General features: G+C 47.4%; 1 protein-coding gene across 6 annotated transcripts in view; it reads left to right on the top strand.

Annotated features, from left to right (window-relative positions):
• Nucleotides 1–466: 466 nt before the first annotated feature.
• The window catches only part of ATP9A (ATPase phospholipid transporting 9A (putative)), a 136,140-nt gene continuing 116,451 nt past the window's right edge, over nucleotides 467–20,155 (top strand). For 4 of the 6 annotated variants that reach the window (XR_014236149.1, XR_014236150.1, XM_082362685.1 and 1 more), the window contains exon 1: nucleotides 467–770. Coding sequence is in view for 4 of the 6 variants with exons in the window: in XM_082362685.1 (XP_082218811.1) it covers nucleotides 484–770 (287 nt within the window). In the remaining 2 variants the exon portion in view is untranslated. The remainder of the gene's footprint in view (nucleotides 771–20,155) is intronic. The other 2 variants (XM_082362686.1, XM_082362683.1) reach the window with 2 other exon arrangements.

Consider the following 20,155-nt stretch of genomic DNA (forward strand, 5'->3'; position numbering starts at 1 on the left):
GGTAGAGTGTGGGTCCCGGTGTGACTGTGATTCCTGGGGGCACACGTGTGTGAGGCCTGAGATCCAGGGCGGATGGAGGTGACTCATGGGGGTGAGTGTAGCAGGGTGTGTGCGTGCAGGTGTACGTGTGTGATTGTGAAGGTCGGATGCTGGTGCAGAGTAAGCAGGTGAGAATGAGTGTGCGTGTGTGTGTGCGCGCGGGTCGCGTGTGAACGTGCAAGAGTGAGCACGTGAGAGGATGGAGGCCGAGGGAGCGTGGCAGTGTGTGCGCGTGAAAGTGGTGTCGGCTGGGGGCGGGGACCGGGCGCGCGCGCGCACGGCGGGGCGTGGGCGGGGGGCGCGTGGCCGGGTGGGCGCGCGTGGGGGGCGCGCGGCGCGGGCCGGGGGCGGGGACACTGCGGCGGCGGCGGCGCGGACACAGCCGGCCGCCCCCCGTGGCAGGCGCGGTGCTGGGCGAGCGGGCGCGGCGCGTAGCTCGGGCCCATGGTGCGCCCGTGTCCGTCGGTCGGGCCGCGCGGGCGGCTCCGCGCGTGGCCCGGCGCTCGCGAGCTCGCCCCCTCGCTGCGGGCCCGGCCCGCCCGCTGCCGCCGCCTCCTCCCCCGGGGCGGCGCGGCGCCGGCGGGCGGTGGCGCAGAGGCCGGACCGGGCGGCGGCCCAGGCGGCGCGGGGGGCACGGCGGCCAAGGCGGGCGGCGCGGGCGACATGACGGACAACATCCCGCTGCAGCCGGTGCGCCAGAAGAAGCGGATGGACAGCAGGCCCCGCGGCGGGTGAGCGGGACCCGGGGCTGGCAGCCCTCCTTTGTCCGCGCGCGGCCGGAGCCTGGCGCTCGGGCGGGGCGGGCCGGGCCTGACAGGTTGGCCGGCGCCATGAGCCGGTGGCCGGGCCTGGGAGGCCGGCGGGCGGGCGGGCGGGCGGGGAGAGAATTCGGCTCAGCTCCAGCCCCCGCCCGGGCCCCCGGCATGATCGCGTCCCTTTCGGGTCCAAGCGCCCCGCTGCCTCGCACCAATGCCCCCCTTCCTTTCGAAACCCCGAGAAGCCGGGCCTGCCCAGCGCTGTTTACACGCGCGTGGAATTGGGATCAGCCTTGCCTCTTAACCATTTTGTTTCCTGATTACTCCTTGTCGTTGTAATTCCGATTTGGTTAGTTTCAAACCTTGCTCTGCGCGTGGAGTCCTCGGAAGCCCGGGTATGCTCGGTTTGTTTGTCGGGGGAGGCATGGCTTCGTCCGCAGACCCGCCGGGGGGGTCCCCATCAGTGCCTCCGGGTCCCAGCCCCCAGATGGCCGCCTTCCCCTCCCGGCCCCGGCTGGACCCGAACTAGTAGCCGCAGGAGGGCGAGAAGGGCTCCTACTGGTCGACAGGAGACCCCCCCCCCCTCCACGGTTCCCCACAGTTTGAGGGAAGGAGCCCCCTGGCAGGCGTAGGGGTTGCCACCTGCTGTGCCTTCCCGCATTGGCAGGCCCCTGGACAGCCTGGTGAGGGTTTCCCTCACTTGGAGAGAGAGGACGGGCGGATGTTTTGCGCCCTGCCGTCTTCCTATTCGGAGGATGGCAATGACCTGTTGAGGTTTTAAGGGTCTGTGGCATTGCCTGCGAGAGAGTTAGCTGCGGGGAAGGTTGAGGGGAGCTGGTTAAAATGCAGATTCCACGGCCCCGCCCAGACCCGCCGATCAGTTCTTGGGGGTGGGACCTGGAAATGTGCATTTTCCGAGGCTGCCCAGGTGAGGCTGTTTTCTGGTGAAGGCTGAGAACCGCAGCTGGGCGGGGCCGGGCCTCTCGGACCCGCCCTTCCCTTTGGCGTCCTGTTCTCTCTGGGCCTTTCCCTGTGGCGGCCGCTCTTTGCGGCGTCGGTTACTTGATGGAGGGGGTGAGGAGGGTGAACAAGTAGGCTGGCTTCACCAGGTGTCCGTCGAATTAAGAAAAAAGAGGAATGATGCCAGCTGCCATTTTGTGAGGTCTTTGTCCCTGTCTTCTTAAAGTCTTCCTTGAATCTCCCGGTGAGGAGGCCCCATTGATAGAATACAGAGGAGGAAGCGAGCCCAGCGAGGTCGAGGGCTGCTGGGAAGATGCTGCAAAATGCAGATTGCGCTCAGGCTCTCTGACCCCAGAGACCGACAGCCCTCCGCCCCTTCCTTCACTGTTGGCGCGCGTTTTAATCCTGACCACTCAAGGCTAAAGAACGATGACAATTAACTTGAGCCCTATGCCTGGCATAGTGCCTGACGGAATATACACCCTCAGTAAATTTTTTCTTTCTCAGTAAGTGTTTTAATGAATTAATATGATCAGTGGACTCGAAGATCCTCTAGTTATTAATTTGTGCCAAAAACAATTATAAAACGCCTACTGTGTGTGTGGGGGGGCTGTGTCAGGTGACTGGGGTGCATATGCGAATTAAACAAGCCCTGACCACAGGTGCGGGCCTCCTGACCCTGCATTGGAATCACCTGGGCAGCTTAAACAATTACCATCCCTGCCCCATTTTAGACCTTTGAAATAAGAGTCTGGGGTGGGCAGGCGGGCGGGGAGGGAATTCGGCTCAGCTCCAGCCCCCGCCCGGGCCCCCGGCATGATCGCGTCCCAAGCTCCCCTGATGATTTTAATGCGCTGGCATAGTTGAGAACCTCTGATTCAGTGCATGAGAGAAAAATGCAAATAATTATTTAAAAGTGATGATTACTATGATAGAAATATGCACCGTTGATACAGGGGCCCAGAAGGAGTGGTGCTGACAGTTCGAAAAAAAAAAAAAAGATTTCTGTTTGTTATTGGCATGGAAGATCACTCCTCCTTTAGAATTTGCCACTTTGGACCTAATTGATTTCCTAAACAGTGACATTGATTCAAATTCAAATCATGTACCTGGAATTCCAGGTATTTGCGTATATGTTCTAGTATTTAATCTGCATTTTTAGGAGTAGCCTTGTCAAGTTGGGGGTCTTGGTGCTGGGAGACACTTTTGGAAGCACAGAGAGATGGAAAGGCTTCCTGTAGTTTAAGGCGGGGGGCCGGGGCGGGGGGAGGTATAGGAATAAGAAATATATTTGTGATGGGTCAGACTCTTTGTTGGGCACTTGAGATAAATGGCTGTGTTTAAATCCTCATAACAACTGTGTGAATTTTTGGAGTTAGTTTCTTCATTTTATAGACAGGGAAACTAAGATTCAGTGATGCTAAATAATTTGTTGGAGGTCATAGGGATACTCAGTGTGAGGAGGTGGATCAACTCTTTTTACCTAATGGCTCAAAGCTGTAGGATGGTTGGGGGATTTTGTGGTTAAAAAACCAAAAACATAGGTGCCACAGGTCCCAGGAGACAGAGTATAATTAATGCTGGGGTCACTCAGCATATGTTGCCAAGACATGCAATTTATTTGCTGGAGGAATCCCGTAGACCCAGAGCTCTTTTCTCTCTTGAGAAAGTTACCACATCCTGATGTTGAGAAAACTATTACAGTGGTTTTGTTAGGACACAAGGCATTTGCCTCACATTGCTGGAAACCATTTTTCTGACATCATGTGCTTTCCTTCTGGCTAAATGAAGTTCTCCTCTTGGTGAAACACAAGAGATTGGTTAGGAGCGTGGGCGTAGGATTGGAGAGCTGGGTGCAAGCCTGGGTTTTGCCACTCACTAGCTGTGTGACTTGGGGAAATTACTTTACCTTTCTGGGTCTCATTTTTTCATCTGTAAAGTGGGAGTAACAGTAATTATGTATACCTCCTAGGATTGCTTTGAGACTTAATCCATGTTAAATTTGGAACACTAAGTGCTTAGTACATCCTGGGTCTTTACTAGGACAGATAGTGATAATTAGGTCTTTGTGTAAGGTTTGCTTTGGGGGAATCTCCGGAATGCTCCTTTGAGAGGAAGGACCTTTGATGGTAGCAAGTAAAGAAATATTATTGACTTCATTGCTCCTTCCTGATCAAATCCAGGAAATGATTAACTACATAAACTATTCCATCCAGGTATGTAGACGCCCTGGTGTGATAGATATTGTCGAAAGCAGCTCTGGCAGAACTGAGACTTTGCCTTCTCTTAGTCATAATTTGGGGTTTTGTGGCCAAGTTGGACAAGGATGCTTTGATTTTTGATGTATTTGGACTTGGGGCATTAGGAGGTTTTGGCTATGAACTGGGTTAAGAAAGAGCTGACTATTTAGATACAGAGTCTATTTCAGCTTTTTTTTATAAGTAACTTTATTGAAGTATAATTTACATCACATAAAATACAGCCACTGTTACTATACAACTCACTGATTTTTCTAAAGTAGATTTATAGAGTTTGTGCAGCCGTCCCCACAATCCAGTTTTTGAACATTTCCATCAGTCCCAAAAGTTCCCTCGTGCCTGTTTGCAGTTCATGCCAGGCTGTCACTGATCTGCTTTCTGTTTTAATAGGTTTGCCCTTTCTGGAAATTTCATATAAATGGAATCATAAAATATGTTGTCTTTGTATCTGCCTTTTTTCACTTAGCGTATTTTTTTTAAATTTTAATTTTTTAATACAATTTTTAAAGGTTACTTTCCATTTACAGTTATTACAAAATATTGGTTATATTCCCTGTGTTGGACAGTACATCCCTGAGCTCATCTCACACCCGATAGTCTGTACCTTTTGCTCCCCAGCCGCTATTTAGCACCCCCCGCCCCCCACTGGTAACAACTAGTCTTGTTCTCCATGTCTGTGAGTCTGCTTCTTTTTTGTTAGCACAATGGCTTTAAAGTTCCTTTTTATTGCTTAATAGAATTCCATTGTGTAGATACACCATATTTTGTTTATCTGTTCACCAAGATGGACATTTGGATTATTTCCAGTATTTGGCTATTGTAAATAACACTGCTAAGAACATTCAAGTCTTTGTGTAGACATATGCTTTTATTTCTCTTGTCTACTGTGAGTTGTTTTTTTGTTTTTTTGTTTTTTGCTGGGTTGGGTCTTTGTTGCTGCGCGCGGGCTTTCTCTAGTTGCAGGGAGCGGGGGCTACTCTTCGTTGTGGTGCGTGGGCTTCTCATTGCCATGGCTTCTCTTGTCGCGGAGCACAGGCTCTAGGTGCGCAGGCTTCAGTAGTTGTGGCTCGCGGGCTCTAGAGCGCAGGCTCAGTAGTTGTGGCGCACGGGCTTAGTTGCTCCACGGCATGTGGGATCTTCCCGGACCCGGGCTTGAACCTGTGTCCCCTGCATTGGCAGGCGGATTCTTAACCACTGTGCCACCAGGGAAGTCCGGCAGGTGGATTCTTAACTATTGTGCCACCAGGGAAGTCCCAGACCACTGTCTTTTCCCTCCTGTGCCTCAGTTTCCTCTTCCGTAAAGTGGCGACATAGTAAGAGCCCATGTGGTCGGGCATAATATATACAGAGTGGATGTGAGCCCTCAGAGAACGTCAGAAATTGTTCTTTGCACAGCCTGGGAGGGGGACGAAGCCTCATCCGGACTCTTGCACTGGGTAACACGATCTCCTCTTCTTTCTAGAACTTTGTAGAGAGTCTGGTTGAGTAAGAACTCTGGCTGGAAAATGGCCACAGAGGACTTGACTCTGCCAGAAGCTCTCTCAGACCTCAAATGACTAAATCTGTAGTGGCAAGGCTGCTGCAGGCCACGTGCTCCTTTGCAGAGGTGCTCACGCCATGCCAGGACGAGGGTGCGTCAGTGATGTGAATTCACTGTTGACGTGGGCTAAGAACAGTGCCGCGTAGGGAGTTCTTTATACAGATGTGTTTATTTAGTGGGAAGTTCTGAACTTTTTATTGAAGCTGTCACTTCTGATTTGTGATGGTAAAATGCCTGTCTCTGTTGACATCATGGAGGGTAGTATTAGGTATACAGTACAGTTGATTCTCATTACTTGCAGTAGTTCTGTTCTGTGAAGTCCCTGCCAGCCCTGAATTAGCGAACAGTGAACCACAGCTCCTAGGGGGAAATACAGGGTTAGGTTCCTGTGAGCCTCTTGTTACAACATTTCTTTCAGTCAGCTGATCAGTAGAGAACCTTGTGTTAGGTGTATTTCTGTTGAAAGACATGGTGTTTAAATACATTGTTGATTCATTAACATGGAGCTCATGACCAATAGCACTGCAACTCATGCCTTGAAGGAAGCTTATATGTAACACATGTATTTTTCTCCATGAGGCACATCACAGGCTTCTTGCTCTTAGGCACGCTGACAGTGCTGGGACCATTTTAAACAGTGAAATAGACAACAAAAAGCACAGAAATGCAGGACACATGGCACTAAACAGGCCATGAAGAGGGCACTTGTGTACAATGTGAGAGCGGAGACGAGAAGGCAGATCCTCGCCCCGTTCAGCCTCAGCTGGGAATGCGTGTGGGTGACTCGGGTTGTTTTTTCCACGCTGAGCGTGTCTGTGAATGACCACGAGAGTGCTGTGAGCATTGATTTTTGAGGTTACGAATTTTAGGCAGTAGGTGAATTGGCAAAAACAAATATCACAGATCAGAAGGATGGGCTGTATGTAGGGGTGCGTGTGTTTTCAGCGTCTTTCTGTTGACACAGTGGACGTGGTATTACGTATGCCGTCCTAATACCTAATATTAGGTATTAATATTGGGGAGTGGGGTGTGTTTGGGGGAGCCTATGGGAGATTGTGCTGGTGAATGAAATCCACAGACCCCAGCCCTTCCCCTCTCTGTGATGGAGTGGAGAGTTGCATTAACAGCTCTCTGCTCCCTTGGATGAGAACAGTCAGAGCAGGCGTTGGTAGCGGCCCATCAGGAAGTGCTCTGTGCGTCCTCTGCCAGCCCAGCTGCACTTGTGCCATCCACTTCCTGTTACAGAATCCCTGCCGTGGGCCCTCCCCTGTGCTGACCAAACCCGGACCAGGTGCTCCCTGCCCATGCCAGGCACAGGCAGTGACACCGGATGTGAAATTACAAACCCAGGTGGAGATGCTGAAGGGTAGAGCGTGGGTACAGGCGCCACGCTTGCCAGGGCTTCCCTGAGGAAGGCCATTGAGCCACCTGGGTGCCAGTCCCTAAGGAAGCAGGGTGGCCATTTGACCTTGACCTCGGCCACCCATGCAACAAGTAGAAAGGAGGAGGCGGGGTGTCGAATGATCCGTCTTTGGACTTTGGGCTGTTACTTCTCAGAACAGAAGTTTCTTTTAATATCTCTACCCAGATGCACGTGATGAAAGTCATTAACTAGTGCTGGCCAGACTTGATGGCCACCTTTGGGAATGGACATGAAGTGCCTCCAGCTTCCCTCCTAAAAGCCAGTGGACTTTGGTTTAATTTAGAAAGAAAAAGACTCATTGTAACATATTTTTCGATGACTTTCACCTAAAGAGATAGAATGGTGCTGATTGTTTTTAAAGCTAGCTTCTTTTATTTATGTGACTTTGAATGATTGATTTAGGTATTCAGAGCTTGGCCTGTGGGAAGCGTCACCAGAGATCAGTTTACGTGGCTCGTGGCCAGACATTGAAAGGTTAGCAAATATGTTTATAGTTCCTTCTGTTTGTGCCAAGTGATACTTGTTTTCTCTTTGTAGTAGTGACAGGAAGTTTTCTTTTAGAATACATTTCAGTAAAAAACACAGAGTTGATTTAAAAGTATGAAGTCAGTGATAGTTCGGTAGGTTTGTAGATGTGCCCATGTCATGCCTGACATTTAGGAAGTGGTGGCCTGTGCTTATAACATGGTGCTGTTGGTCTAAAAATATAATGTTATTGTTACAAAGGGGAAAGAAAAGGGATAAGCTGGTTGTGCTGATAGATTAAAAATTCTTTTTTAAAAAAAATTATTTTATTGAAGTATAGTTGATTTGCAGTGTTGTGTTAGTTTCTGCTGTATAGCAAAGTGAGTCAGTTATGCATATATATATTCTTTTCCATTATGATTTACTACAGAATATCGAATATAGTTCCCTGTGCTATATAGTAGGACCTTGTTGTTTATCCATTCTATATATAATAGTTTGCATCTGCTAATCCCAAACTCCTACTCCATCCTTTGCCCACCGCACCTACCCTTGAGCAACCACAAGTCTGTTCTCTATGTCTGTGAGTCTGTTTCTGTTTCATGGATAAGTTCATGTAGGTCATGTTTTAGATTCCACATATAAGCAATGTCATATGATATTTGTCTTTCTCTAACTTATTCACTTAGTATGATAATCTCTAGGTCCATTCATGTTGCTGTAAATGGCATTATTTCATTCTTTTTTATGGCTGAATAATATCATTGTGTACATGTACCACATCTTCTTTATCCACTCATCTGTTGATGGGCATTTAGGTCGCTTCCGTGTCTTGGCTATTGTAAATAGTGCTGCTGTGAACATTGGGGTGCATGTATCTTTTTGAATTTATGGTTTTGTCCGGATATATGGCCCGGGAGTGGGATTGCTGGATCACATGGTAGTTCTATTTTTAGTGTTTTGAGGAACCTCCATACTGTTCTCCATAGTGGCTGCACCAACTTACATTCCCACCAACAGTGTAGGAGGGTTCCTTTTTCTCCGCACCTTCTCGGCATTTGTTATTTGTAGACTTAAAAATTCTTTTTATTTTGCCAAGTCGTCCATGAAAAACACGATTTCTAAACGATGGTTAGTTTACCTAGTTCATCTGGGACCTTAACGTTGCTTTAATCATTATCTAAAGTTTGAGAGGTTTGTGGGAGAGGACAGTTGGAAGGGGCCCCGTGGAAAGAAAGGCTTCTTGTGTGAATTGGAAAGCTGGGTGGGCTGGAGACTATTGCCTTCTTCCAGTTAGATCTCTGTGGCATTTGCCCAGTGCCAGGGAAGAGCCCGCTGGCTGCCCTCCCTGAGGAAGAAGAGGCCTATGGAGGGAACGGGGCCTGGTAGGCTCTCCCTCTCTTCGCTGGGCCATCTGCTGTGACACAAGATGAGGTAGGGATTGGCCAGTTTAGACCTCAGGAGTCCTCAGCCTCAGCACTATTGATGTTTTCGCTTTGACAGTTCTCTGCCTTGGGAGCCTGTCCTGGGCACTGTAGGACGTTGGGCAGCACCCCTGGCCTCTACCCTCTAGATGCCAGTGGCACCCTCCCCCCAACTGTGACAACCAAAACTGTCTGCAGACATTGCCGTGTCCCCCGGGGGGTGGGAGGAGGAGGAGGAGTGGGCAGAATCGCAGCTGTTAGGAACCCCTGGATGAGTGGAGTGCGTACACTCTATGAAAAGCCATACCCATTAACTATCCTTAAGGCGACTCATCCTGCCTTTAAAAAAAAAAAAAAAGAAAGAATGAAAAAAGAAAAACCTGTTGGGCAAGAAATTCATGTTTGGATTATGTTCTGAACTCTGAGTTCAGCTTCTCATTTAGCAACTAAGGAAGTCTTGAGCTGTTGGAAGAAAGCATTTGGGAAGTGTCATGTGCTGACGTGTGTCCCTCTCCAAATTTACATGTTGAGGTCCTAACCCAGCACCTTAGAAAGTGACTGTATTTGGAGACGGGGCCTTTAAAGAGATGATTAAATTAAAACGAGGTCATTACGGTGAGCCCTTAACTAATCTGAGTGGTGTTCTAAGAAGAGGAGATTAGGACACGAAGAGAGATACCAGGGATGAGAGGAAAGCCCATGAGGACACAGGGAGAAGGTGGCCGGCTGCAAGAGGGGCCTCAGAAGGTAACAAATCTGCTGACACCTTGATCTTGGAGTTTCCAGACTCCAGAGCTATAAGAAAATAAATTTCCATTGTTTAAGCCCCTCGACCTGTGATATTTTCTTTTTTTTTAAAATAAATTTATTTATTTATTTATTTTTGGCTGTGTTGGGTCTTCGTTTCTGTGCGAGGGCTTTCTCTAGTTGTGGCAAGCGGGGGCCACTCTTCATCGCGGTGCGCAGGCCTCTCACTATCACGGCCTCTCTTGTTGCGGAGCACAGGCTCCAGACGCGCAGGCTCAGTAGTTGTGGCTCATGGGCCTAGTTGCTCCGCGGCATGTGGGATCTTCCCAGACCAGGGCTCGAACCCATGTCTCCTGCATCAGCAGGAAGATTCTCAACCACTGCACCACCAGGGAAGCCCCTGTGATATTTTCTTATGGCAGCCTGAGCAGGCTAATATAGGTAGCATCGTGTGGTTATTTTGGTAGGTGAGGAATCTCTCCGTGTTTTTGGTAAACCTTTATTTTAAACTGATGATGAGTTTTTCAGTGCTTTTCTTTAGACAGTCCAGTCTCAAGAGTTCTCCATAAGCAAAGAGTTCTCCATGTTGCCAAGTCACGTCCACTAGAGCTGAATGCCACCACCCAGCCCCCTGCAACCTAAAACACATGCCACATGCTCCGTAAGGGGGAGGTGCTGCCCCCAGATGTTTCCTTTTGCTTAAAGAGTTTACAGTGGTCACATTTCCAGGTTATGCTTTGGATGGTTGGCTTGTTAGTTCTTGTCACTGGGATTGTGCTAGATTAATTTGATGGGAGTTCTAATAGTCGCTGCCCCCTATCGTGTGCTGAATAGGTGCCCAGTGCTCTTCTAAGAGTTCTACGTAGATCATCCCATTTCATCCTCCTGACAGCCCTGCTTTACAGGTGACAAACTGAAGAACGGTTTTGGTTTAGAAAACTTAAAAGCTCATTTGAGTTTTTTTAAAAGGCTCATTTTAATTTGAATTTATGCAGCAAATTGTATTTTGCAACCTGTCTCTATGCCCTTTCCTATTTGAGTTTTTTTGTAATGGCCATTTGGAGGAGGTGATTTTTGTTGAGGGAAGAGGAATTGGGGGTTTGTGAGCCTTCAGTGATTTGGCAGTAAATATGTGTGTACTCCATTGTTCCTGGTAGAAGCAGAGAGCAGAAATGATGTGACAGAGGAAAATTCTGGAAACTTCAAATTATCCCAATCACTGTAAATCCATCAGAAGCATAGTATCTGTTTTCAGAGTTAGTTTCCATATTGATCCTTATTTTTTTAAATTCACTCTCTCTGTAGGAGAGGCATTCATGCTAATGGTGGGGGGGGGGAGTGCAGAACATCTATTTCTAAAATGTGTGTACTCACCCTGTAAAAGGAAGTGATTTGAATCTGAATACTTTTTAGTTTTTATACAGTCAGTCCCCATGAAAGTGCAAAGAAAATTTAAAACTGAAGAACCTCCCCCGCCCGCATCCTCTCCCCTCTTTTTTCAGTTCTCCAGATTAAAGGCAATTAGAGGCTCTCATACAAGGAATGACCCAGTTGTGTCCGGGTAAATCAAAGGACTAGGTAGTAAACAGATAACACCATTTGTCCCACCTCGCAGGGTTTTTTTTCCTAAATAAGCTGCTTAAAAAACTATGCATATATACACATCCATACATATATATACACACACAGGAAAGTGCACACATCATAAATGCACAGCCTGACGAATTTTCATGAAGTGAACACACTCCTGTAACTGGCAGCAGATAAACCGGCTATGACCTCAGAAGCCTCCTCTTGCCTCCTTCCTCCCCTGCCTCGATCTATATCCTGACTTCTAACAGATTGGCTGGGCCTGTTTTTGACCTTTAAGTAAATGCAATCATGTAGCAGGTACTCACTCATGCCTGTTAATTCTTGCTCCATGTTTTGTTCATAAGGGTTGACCGTGTTGCATGTTTATTGTAGTTTGTTCACTTCTGTCGGCCATATGAGGTCAGTGTATGAATAAGTCATTGATCCTTAAACAATGAGGGAGGGGGTTAGGGGTGTCGACCCCCAACCAGTCAAAAATCCAAGTACTGGTAACTGCTATCTTTGCCTCAAAAACAAAGGAATTGATAAATGACTCACCCAAAAGCAGAAGCTCAAACAGGTTGAATAGAATCAGGACTGAAACCCTAGTTCTTTTCATTTTACATATTGTGATCTCTAATCAAACACAAACTTTTCCCCAAACTTAGTTAACTTAAAGATCTGTAAAATGAAAGTACAGGTACTTTATTTATTGAGAAAAATCCACATATAAGTAAGTGGACTGGTGCAGTTCAGACCCCTGTTGTTCCAGGGCCAGCTGTATATCGTGACCCCTCTATTGCATCTCTTCCCGATGGACAAGTGGGACGTTTCCAGCTTGAGGTCTCATGAATGGTGCTGCTGTGGACCTCCTTGAACTTATCTTGAGGACACGTATTATGTGGCTTTGTTGGGCCCTTGGGGATATTTGTGTTTAGCTTTAGTAGAAATTGATAGTTTTCCAAATTGTACGAATTTGTGCTTCTCCACCCGGGAAAGTGCCAGATGCTCCACATCCTCGTCCACACTTGGTATTTGTCATTTTTCATTTTAGCCATCCTCATGGGAGCATAGTAGTATCACAAGAAATGCATTTTAAAAAAATATTTATTTGAGAGAGGCTTCGTTTTCTTGCTCTGAAGTCAAGTTTTAGACGTATAGGATAGCCACATCATGGTAACCCTGAACCTAAACGTGGCAAAATGGTCGCATCACAGCGGCCTTGCCTTTCGGACCAAGTACTCTCTTTTTATTTTTACTTTGATTTTATTTTGCCTCATGATAACTTTGCACCATAGCTCACACTAGCTCAAAGATCGCAGTCTCTGTCCTAACACAAATCCTTGTTTCTACCTTGATTCCTCCCAGTATATTGTGCAGCTTGATCTTTCTTTCCTTTTCTTTTTTTTTCTTTTTTACATTTCTTATTTTTGATATTTTTTAATTGAGGTAACATTGGGTTGTAGCATTATGTAAGTTTCATGTGACCCACATTATATTTCTGTTTCTGCATACATTACAACCAAACACCCTCTTCTTGAGTAGTTTTCATCATAAGGGAAACAGTAAAAAAGTATAAAATTTACTTTCTTTTAATTGTAAAATGAGTGCATGTGTATTAAAAATTGGAGAACAGAGAAAACTGATGAATGAGTTACTGGTGTAACTTTCCCTTCAAAGGCCACCACAGTTAACACAAACCTTTTAGCATATGCTCTTTTCTTCCTGTCTTGTTTCCGTGTGTACATTGTTTGATGAATTATAACCATGTAGCACATGTGTTTTTTTATTTCCTACTTTTTTTTTTCATTCAGCATTTTAATGTAAGGCTTTTTTTTGTATCATGATGTGCTTTGTAAATGACGCTTTAAGTGGCAACATATTATTTCTTTGAGGAGACACCTTTAATTTACATAACCAGGGCCCTGTATTTTTTACAAGTTGATTCTTATTGTCACTTTATAAATAATGTATTCATTCTGAACGCTGGCCCTGCAAAGCAGAGGCACGCCAAAGACACACAAAGGGAAAGTTGAGGGAGGCCCAGGCCTGGGTTATGGTGATCTCATATTTGCTACTTGGCTGGAGATGCTCTCGTTTCAGTCCTCACTGCCTCCCAGCTGCTTCCTGCTGCATCACTGAGATTTCTTGTGTTTCCAGGCCGTTGCCTTAACTGGGGCTGAGCCTTTGTCAGTCACTAATATCCCCTGAGCAGCACTGGGCTGTTTTGTGCCCAGTAATGGAACTAGGGGCCTGGGGGACCAGGGCTTGTACAGTCAAGCCGGAGACAGCTGCTGTGGCCCTGGAGGTACCTGACCCACTCAGAGCCCTCCCCAGCTCTGGGGCCCACATGGGACTTTTTTTTTTTTTGGCCACATTGGGTCTTCATTGCTGCACGGGGGCTTTTCTCTAGTTGCAGCGCTTCATTGTGGTGCACGGGCTTCTCATTGTGGTGCACGGGCTTCTCATTGCGGAGCACAGGCTCTAGGCGCACGGGCTTCAGTAGTTGTGGCGCACGGGCTTAGTTGCACTGTGGCATGCGGGATCTTCCCGGACCAGGGATCGAACCCGTGTCCCCTGCATCGGCAGGTGGATTCTTAACCACTGCGCCACCAGGGAAGCCCCCCACATGGGACTTTTAAACACTAGCATTTTATTTTTTCTAGTATAAAAGTAGTAATTTCTGTTAAAGAAAACTAGTGATTTCTCTTAGAGAAAGGTTGAAGATGCAGTAGCCAGAATTTAAAGCCCGACTTCCTATTAGCACTTAGGTTTGTTTCCTTCTGATCTATAATTTTATCAGATGGCTATTAGGTGACATTATTTTCATTGGTTTTTGCTGTTAGAAATTAGAACTTAGTCTATAGAGGCTATCTTTCTTCTTTTTTTTTTTTTAAAGCCATGCCATGCGGCATGTGGGATCTTAGCTCCCTGACCAGGATGGAACCCGCACCCCCTGCAGTGGAAGTGCGAAGTCTTAACCACTGGACCACCAGGGAAGTCCCTAGAGGCTATCTTGATGCATGAATTTTTGCTACATCTTGGACAATTAATTTCTGGAAGGGCTCTGCCATCTTACACCCCATGACAGCCAGAATGGCCCTTGTTCCAGGGTCAGGATAATTTTGCCTTTTGCCTAGCGCATACCCCCGAGATTGGGAAAGTTTTAAAAAAAAGAGAGAGAAAGAAGTAAAAACACATGCTTTCCTTTCTCTGTCGACCACAAATCAGGCTTCCTGATCATTAATGTGTGAGCCAGGTGGAGCTGGAGGGCAGAAGGGGCCTGTGGTCGATTGAGGACAGGCTTGCTCCGTGGCAACGCTCTGTGGATGGACTGGGGGAACCGAACACCTCGCGGTGGTGTGTGTTTGGTGGTCATGAGAGATAACAGAGTCCGCAAGCATACAGTAAATGTTCGTTGAACGAATAAAAGCCTTTCTAGATCCAGTTTCTCGTGACAAAGCTGTGTGTAGACAACAGGGCCAAGGGCATGTCTGCTTCCCTGCAGAGGAGGGTGAGGGTTGTAGTGGGGTCGTTGGAGCCCAGGGTCGCGTTCCCCTGCAGCCTCGTCGTTAGGAGAGTTGTGAAGTGCTCCCTGTGAGGTCCCTGCCACGCCTGAGCCGCCCTCGGACCAGCCCCTCAGCCCCTCTACCACCTGTTTCCAGAGGTAAACTCCTCCCAAGCGACAGGTGTTGTAACTTCTGGCGTCTTACAGGCGTCCTTGGAAACATCCCCCATGGCCTTCCCGGGGCTGTCTCAGTGCCAAAGCCACGCCCGGTGCGGCAGCTCCTCGGCTGGGCTGCAGCCCAGGTCTCCAGGGGAGCTCGGATGCAGCCGAGTCCGGGAAGGAGGAGGGTTCCTGGTGGAGGGGCTGGCTCCCCGCGGCCTGGCTCGGCTGCTGAGGACCTTGAGGGGCTGAGAGCCGGGATTCAAGCACGGCTGCGTCTGTCCACACTGGGCGCCTCCTGTCACTGGCTGTATGACTTTGGGCGAGTGAGTCCAGCTCTCTGAACATGGGTGTGATGACAGCGCTCGGGGAGGGGGGGGGTTGAGGACTGAATGAGCTGACGTGTGTCAGGTGCTGAGATCCTAAGCGTGTGGCCCCTGGGAAGCACAGTAGCAGTGACAGCCGTTGTCAGGGATGGCAGTGGGGTGGAGAGAGGAGCCATGCGGGCCTGGGCGGTGGCCCTGGGGACCCTCCGTGTGTCCTGCTGTGTCTGTCATTGGGTTCCTCCCTAGGTGGTTGTCTGAACAATTCAGAGGTGGCTCTTGGAGTCTGCCGTAGCGTGAGGTCTTCAGGCGCCGGTTAAGAGCGATGGCTCTCGGGTCCACCTGCTGGACCCACAGCTGACTCTGCCCCCCACCAGCTGCAGGACTCTCGGTGCGGGAGGGGGAGGATGAGAGCGCCCACGGAGTGGGGCTGAGGATCCAGGGAGGTAATAATGCACATTGACAGCCGGCACACACTGAGCGCTTTATACATGTTCTTGCTTATTGTTCTGGTATCTGGGGCACTGCCTTCCATGTCATCATTTAGTTCTGTTCAGTTCTCCGGCGTTTTGTGGGCTGCTGCTGGGTGCTGCCACACCAGACCTCTTCTAGAACCTGTGAGCAGATGGCTTAGCAGAAGCGTCCACGTGTGAGTAGGGTCCCTGCATGCTGGGTGCCTGGGGCACGTGAAGGGATCCACGCAGAGCGACTGAGCACCTGCTGTATACCAGGCCTGGAGTGGGAGGCGAGCAGCATCTGGTCTCTGACCCACAGGCTTGTGGCTGAGATTTGAGGCTGCAGACTGAGAGCTGTGTGCTGTTTGGGCAGCAGTGTGGGGTTTTTTTTTTTTTTTTTTGGTTTTGGTTTTAAATTTAAAAAGTATAATCACAGGGTCACATAGTTCAGTGTTGTTTTTTTTTTTATATATTTATTTGTTTTTGGCTGCTTCGGGTCTTCATTGCTGCGCACAGGCTTTCTCTAGTTGCGGCGAGCGGGGGCTACTCTTCATTGCGGTGCATGGGCTTCTCACTGCGGTGGCTTCTCTTGTTGTGGAGCACGGGCTCTAGGTGCTTGGGCTTCAGTAGTTGTGGCACTCAGGCTCAGTAGTTGTGGCTTGCGAGCTTAGTTGTTCTGCGACATGTGGGATCTTCCTGGACTAGGGCTCCAACCCGTGTCCCCTGCATTGACAGGCAGATTCTTAACCACTGTGCCACCAGGGAAGTCCCAGTTCAGTGTTAAAAGGTACAGAAGTGTGTACATTGCAAACTCAGTCTCCCTCCCACCCGCTCCGTTTATCTACCCTGTGCCCCTCCCCAGGCAACCACTCATTGATTTCTTCAGTGTCGTTCTGGAGAAACTTTAACCATCTACCAAAAAAAGTACAAGTATTTTATATCTATCTATCTAGACAAACATGCATAGATGTTTCCCTTTTTTATTCAATTGTTAGTACACCTTACACACTACAACCTGTTTTTTTGACTTAACAATACACTCTGGGCTTGTTCCATATCAGGACATAAAAAGCTTCTTTATTCCTTTAAATTTTTTTTTTAAAGTGGCTTAATAGAATTCCATTGAATAGATGTACTTTAACCAGTTTACTACAGGTAAGGTTTAGGTTATTTCTAGTTTGCTGTTACTAGCAATGTTATGGTGAATGGTCTTTATACCCATTTTGGAACATATGGAATATCTCGAAGGGGAATGGTTGGGTCAAAATGAATGTCCATTTGTAATTTTGATAGCTGTCGCCAGGTTGCCCTCCCTCAAGGTGACACTGATTTAGGCCCCTCCCAGCAGTGAAGGTGCCTGTTTGGCCATCCTGACCAAGCACAGGTGTTGTTAGGCTCTTTGATCTTCGTCATCGTGCTGAGTAAAAAAATTCTCTCTCAGTGTGGTTTTAGTTTTGCCTAGTACTTTAAAATTGAATCAGTTGCCAACATTTAAAAACTGAGTGTTTGCATCTCGGAATCTATGTTTTGTCTTTGTCTTGAAGAATTGGATGGTCTGCTGTGCTGGGCTTATGTAGAATTGTATCCTGGTAGGAGCTGGGGGCAGCTGCTTCCTTCCCATGGGATCTGGTCTCCTCAGTGTGCCCCACCCCACTGGATCCTGTGTTTATTTTTGTTCATTTATTGTTTTCTGTTACTTGCTGGGCTTCTGTAGATTTGAGTTTGCCAGTCCTGGTCTAGAGAGAAACAGGTGAGTAAGTCTAAGGGAGAACAGAGCTGCTTCCTCTTCTTTTCGGGAATAACAGAGTTGGGTTTTGAAGGATAAGTAGAAGTTGGGTGATGGGCTTGCCTGAGCAAGTCTGGTGGGGATGAGTCTTGCACAGGGGTTGGGAGTTGGAGAAAAGTGAAACAGCCAGGGAAGAACTAAAAGTGCAGAATTCTGGAGCTGCAGTCGGTGGCTTGACTGTGAGGATCTGGGATGAAAAGGTAACAGGGGTGAATTTGAGTTCATAATTATTGAATCGTGGGGTTGGATGCAATGTGAAAGGTGTCATGTGCTCTGAGCAGAAAGACACCAATAGGGGAAGACTTAAGGCACGAGTAGGGAGAGGCGACAATTTCCATCATCTGTGACTGCCCCCTACCCCAGAGAACCAGAGTTAACAGTTTGTGTGTGTGTGTGTGTATTTGTTTCCTAGTACTTTTTCCCATGCATATGTCAGCATATATTATTTTTATTAAAATACAGCACAATAAATTGCTTATCTTTTGCTTGTTTTTTTCCTTCCGCTTTATCACTTGGATCTTGTCCTGCCAGCGTGTGTGTCTCTACCTTATTTCCAGTCTACAGTCCATTGTACAGGGGTCTTGCCGCAACGGACATTTGGTCATTTCCAGGGTTTTGCTCTCTCTCTGTATTGCTGCTGCCGGCCTCCTAGTGCATTTCCCGTTGGTCACCAGTACCAATATTTGTGTCCTTCTAGGTAGACTTGCTAGGTCAGAGGATCTGAGCTTTATGGTTGAAGAAGTTGCTGCATTGACTTGGCTTTTTTCATTGGTAAACAGTAGTCCCACCTTATCTGAGCTTTCGCTTTCTATGGTTTTCAGTTACCTGTAATGAACCCGAAAATATTAAATGGAAAATTCCAGAAATAAACAATTCATAATTTACATTGTCTGTTGTTCCGAGTAGCATGATGAAATCTTGTGTCTTCCTTAGTCCTGCCCTGGACATGAGTCATCATCCCTCTGTCCTGCGTATCCTGCCCGTGTCACTGAGATGGTTCTCCGTTATCAGAGCAACTGTCCCAGTATCACAGTGCTTGTGTTCAGACAACCTTTATTTTACTTAATAATAGCCCCGAATAGTGATGTTGGCAATTCGGACATGTCAAAGGGAAGCTGTGAAGTGCTTCCTTTAAGTGAAAAGGTGAAAGTTCTCGACTTAAAGGAAAGAAAAAAAACCGTATGCTGAGGTTGCTAAGATCCACGGTGAGAATGAATCTTCTATCAGTGAAATTATGAAGAGGGAAAAAGAAATTCGTGCTAGTTTTCGTGCACCTCAAACTGCAAAAATTATGGCCACAGTGTGTGATAAGTACTTTAGTTAAGATGAAAAGGGCATTAAATTTGTACAGTAAGGTATTTTGAGAGAGACCACGTTCACATAACTTTTATTACAGTATATTGTTATAATTGTTATGTTTTATTATTGGTTATTGTTGTTAATCTCTTACTGTGCCTAATTCATAAATGAAACTTTATCACAAGTATTTGTGTATAGGAAAGACACCGTACCGATGGAGTTTGGTACTATCCTCAGTTTCAGGCATCCACTGGGGGCGTCTTGGACCGTATCCCCTGTGGATAAGAGGGACAGCTATAGTCTTGTTTCTTCTCCAGACAGTAGCATTCCTGTGGCCAGAGATACTTCAGAGTTCAGTGAACTACTTCCTTCTTTGCGTTCTTTCAGATCCTAGGTTTTATATTCTCCCGGTTTAAAAAAAAAAAAAAATCTAGCCACTTCCCTGTTTCTAGAACAAAGAGCAAAAGTTTCCCTTCATACCTTCCCTTCCATTCCTGCCAGTCTCCCCCACCTGCCCTCCAGGCATCTGTGCTTAACAGTTTGGGTTACGTCCTTCTAGCTCTGCTGTCCAGTGTGGTAGCCACTAGCCACATGTGGCTGTTTTCATTCATTAAATGAATGAACTAAAATTTAAAATGTATGTTTCCAGCGCTCAACAGCCATGTGTGCCTAATGGCTGGTGTGTTTGATGGTGCAGCTAGAGACCATCTCCCTCTGCACAGAAATGTCGGGGACAGTCCTGCTCTAGAGCAGCATTCTCAGACTCGGGACGGTTGGCATTTGGGGCCAGATAATCCTCTGTGTGGGGCTGTCTTGTGCACTGAAGGACGTTTAGCAGCATCCTTGGCTTCTACCCACTAGATGCCAGCAGCCCTTCCCTTCCCTGGACCTGCAGTCATGACAGCCAAACATCTCTCTAGACGTTGCCACGTGTCCCCAGGGGCAAATTCAACCCCTACCTCTGTTGAGAGCTACTGCTGCAGACTATTTTCTCTATATTGCTTTTTTTTTAAATTGGGGTATACTTGATGTACACTATGATATAACTTTCAGATGTACGACCTAGTGATTCACAACTTTTAAAGGTTGTACTCCATCTGTAGTTATTATATAATATTGGCTATATTCCCTGTGCTGTACAATAATATATCCTTGTAGCTTACTTATTTTATACATAGTGGTTGGCACCTCTTAATCCCCTTCCCCTGTCTCGCCTCTCCTCACTGGCACCCTCTAGTTTGTTCTCTGTATCTGTGAGTTCTCCGTGTTGCTTTTAATTTTCCTTTACATTCTTCCTGGATCTTCCCAGCGTCAACACTGAGACTCTAGCTTCCTGGACTCTGGCTTCAGGGAAGGTGGGTACGTCATGCAGGCAATTCAGCGAATATTTACTGAGTGCCTGCTGAGTGGCACCAGGGCAGAGATGATCATTTCTATGGACG

This window comes from Balaenoptera borealis, assembly GCF_965194805.1.
Source record: "Balaenoptera borealis genome assembly, chromosome: 16".
In the NCBI taxonomy this organism is placed as follows: domain Eukaryota; kingdom Metazoa; phylum Chordata; class Mammalia; order Artiodactyla; family Balaenopteridae; genus Balaenoptera; species Balaenoptera borealis.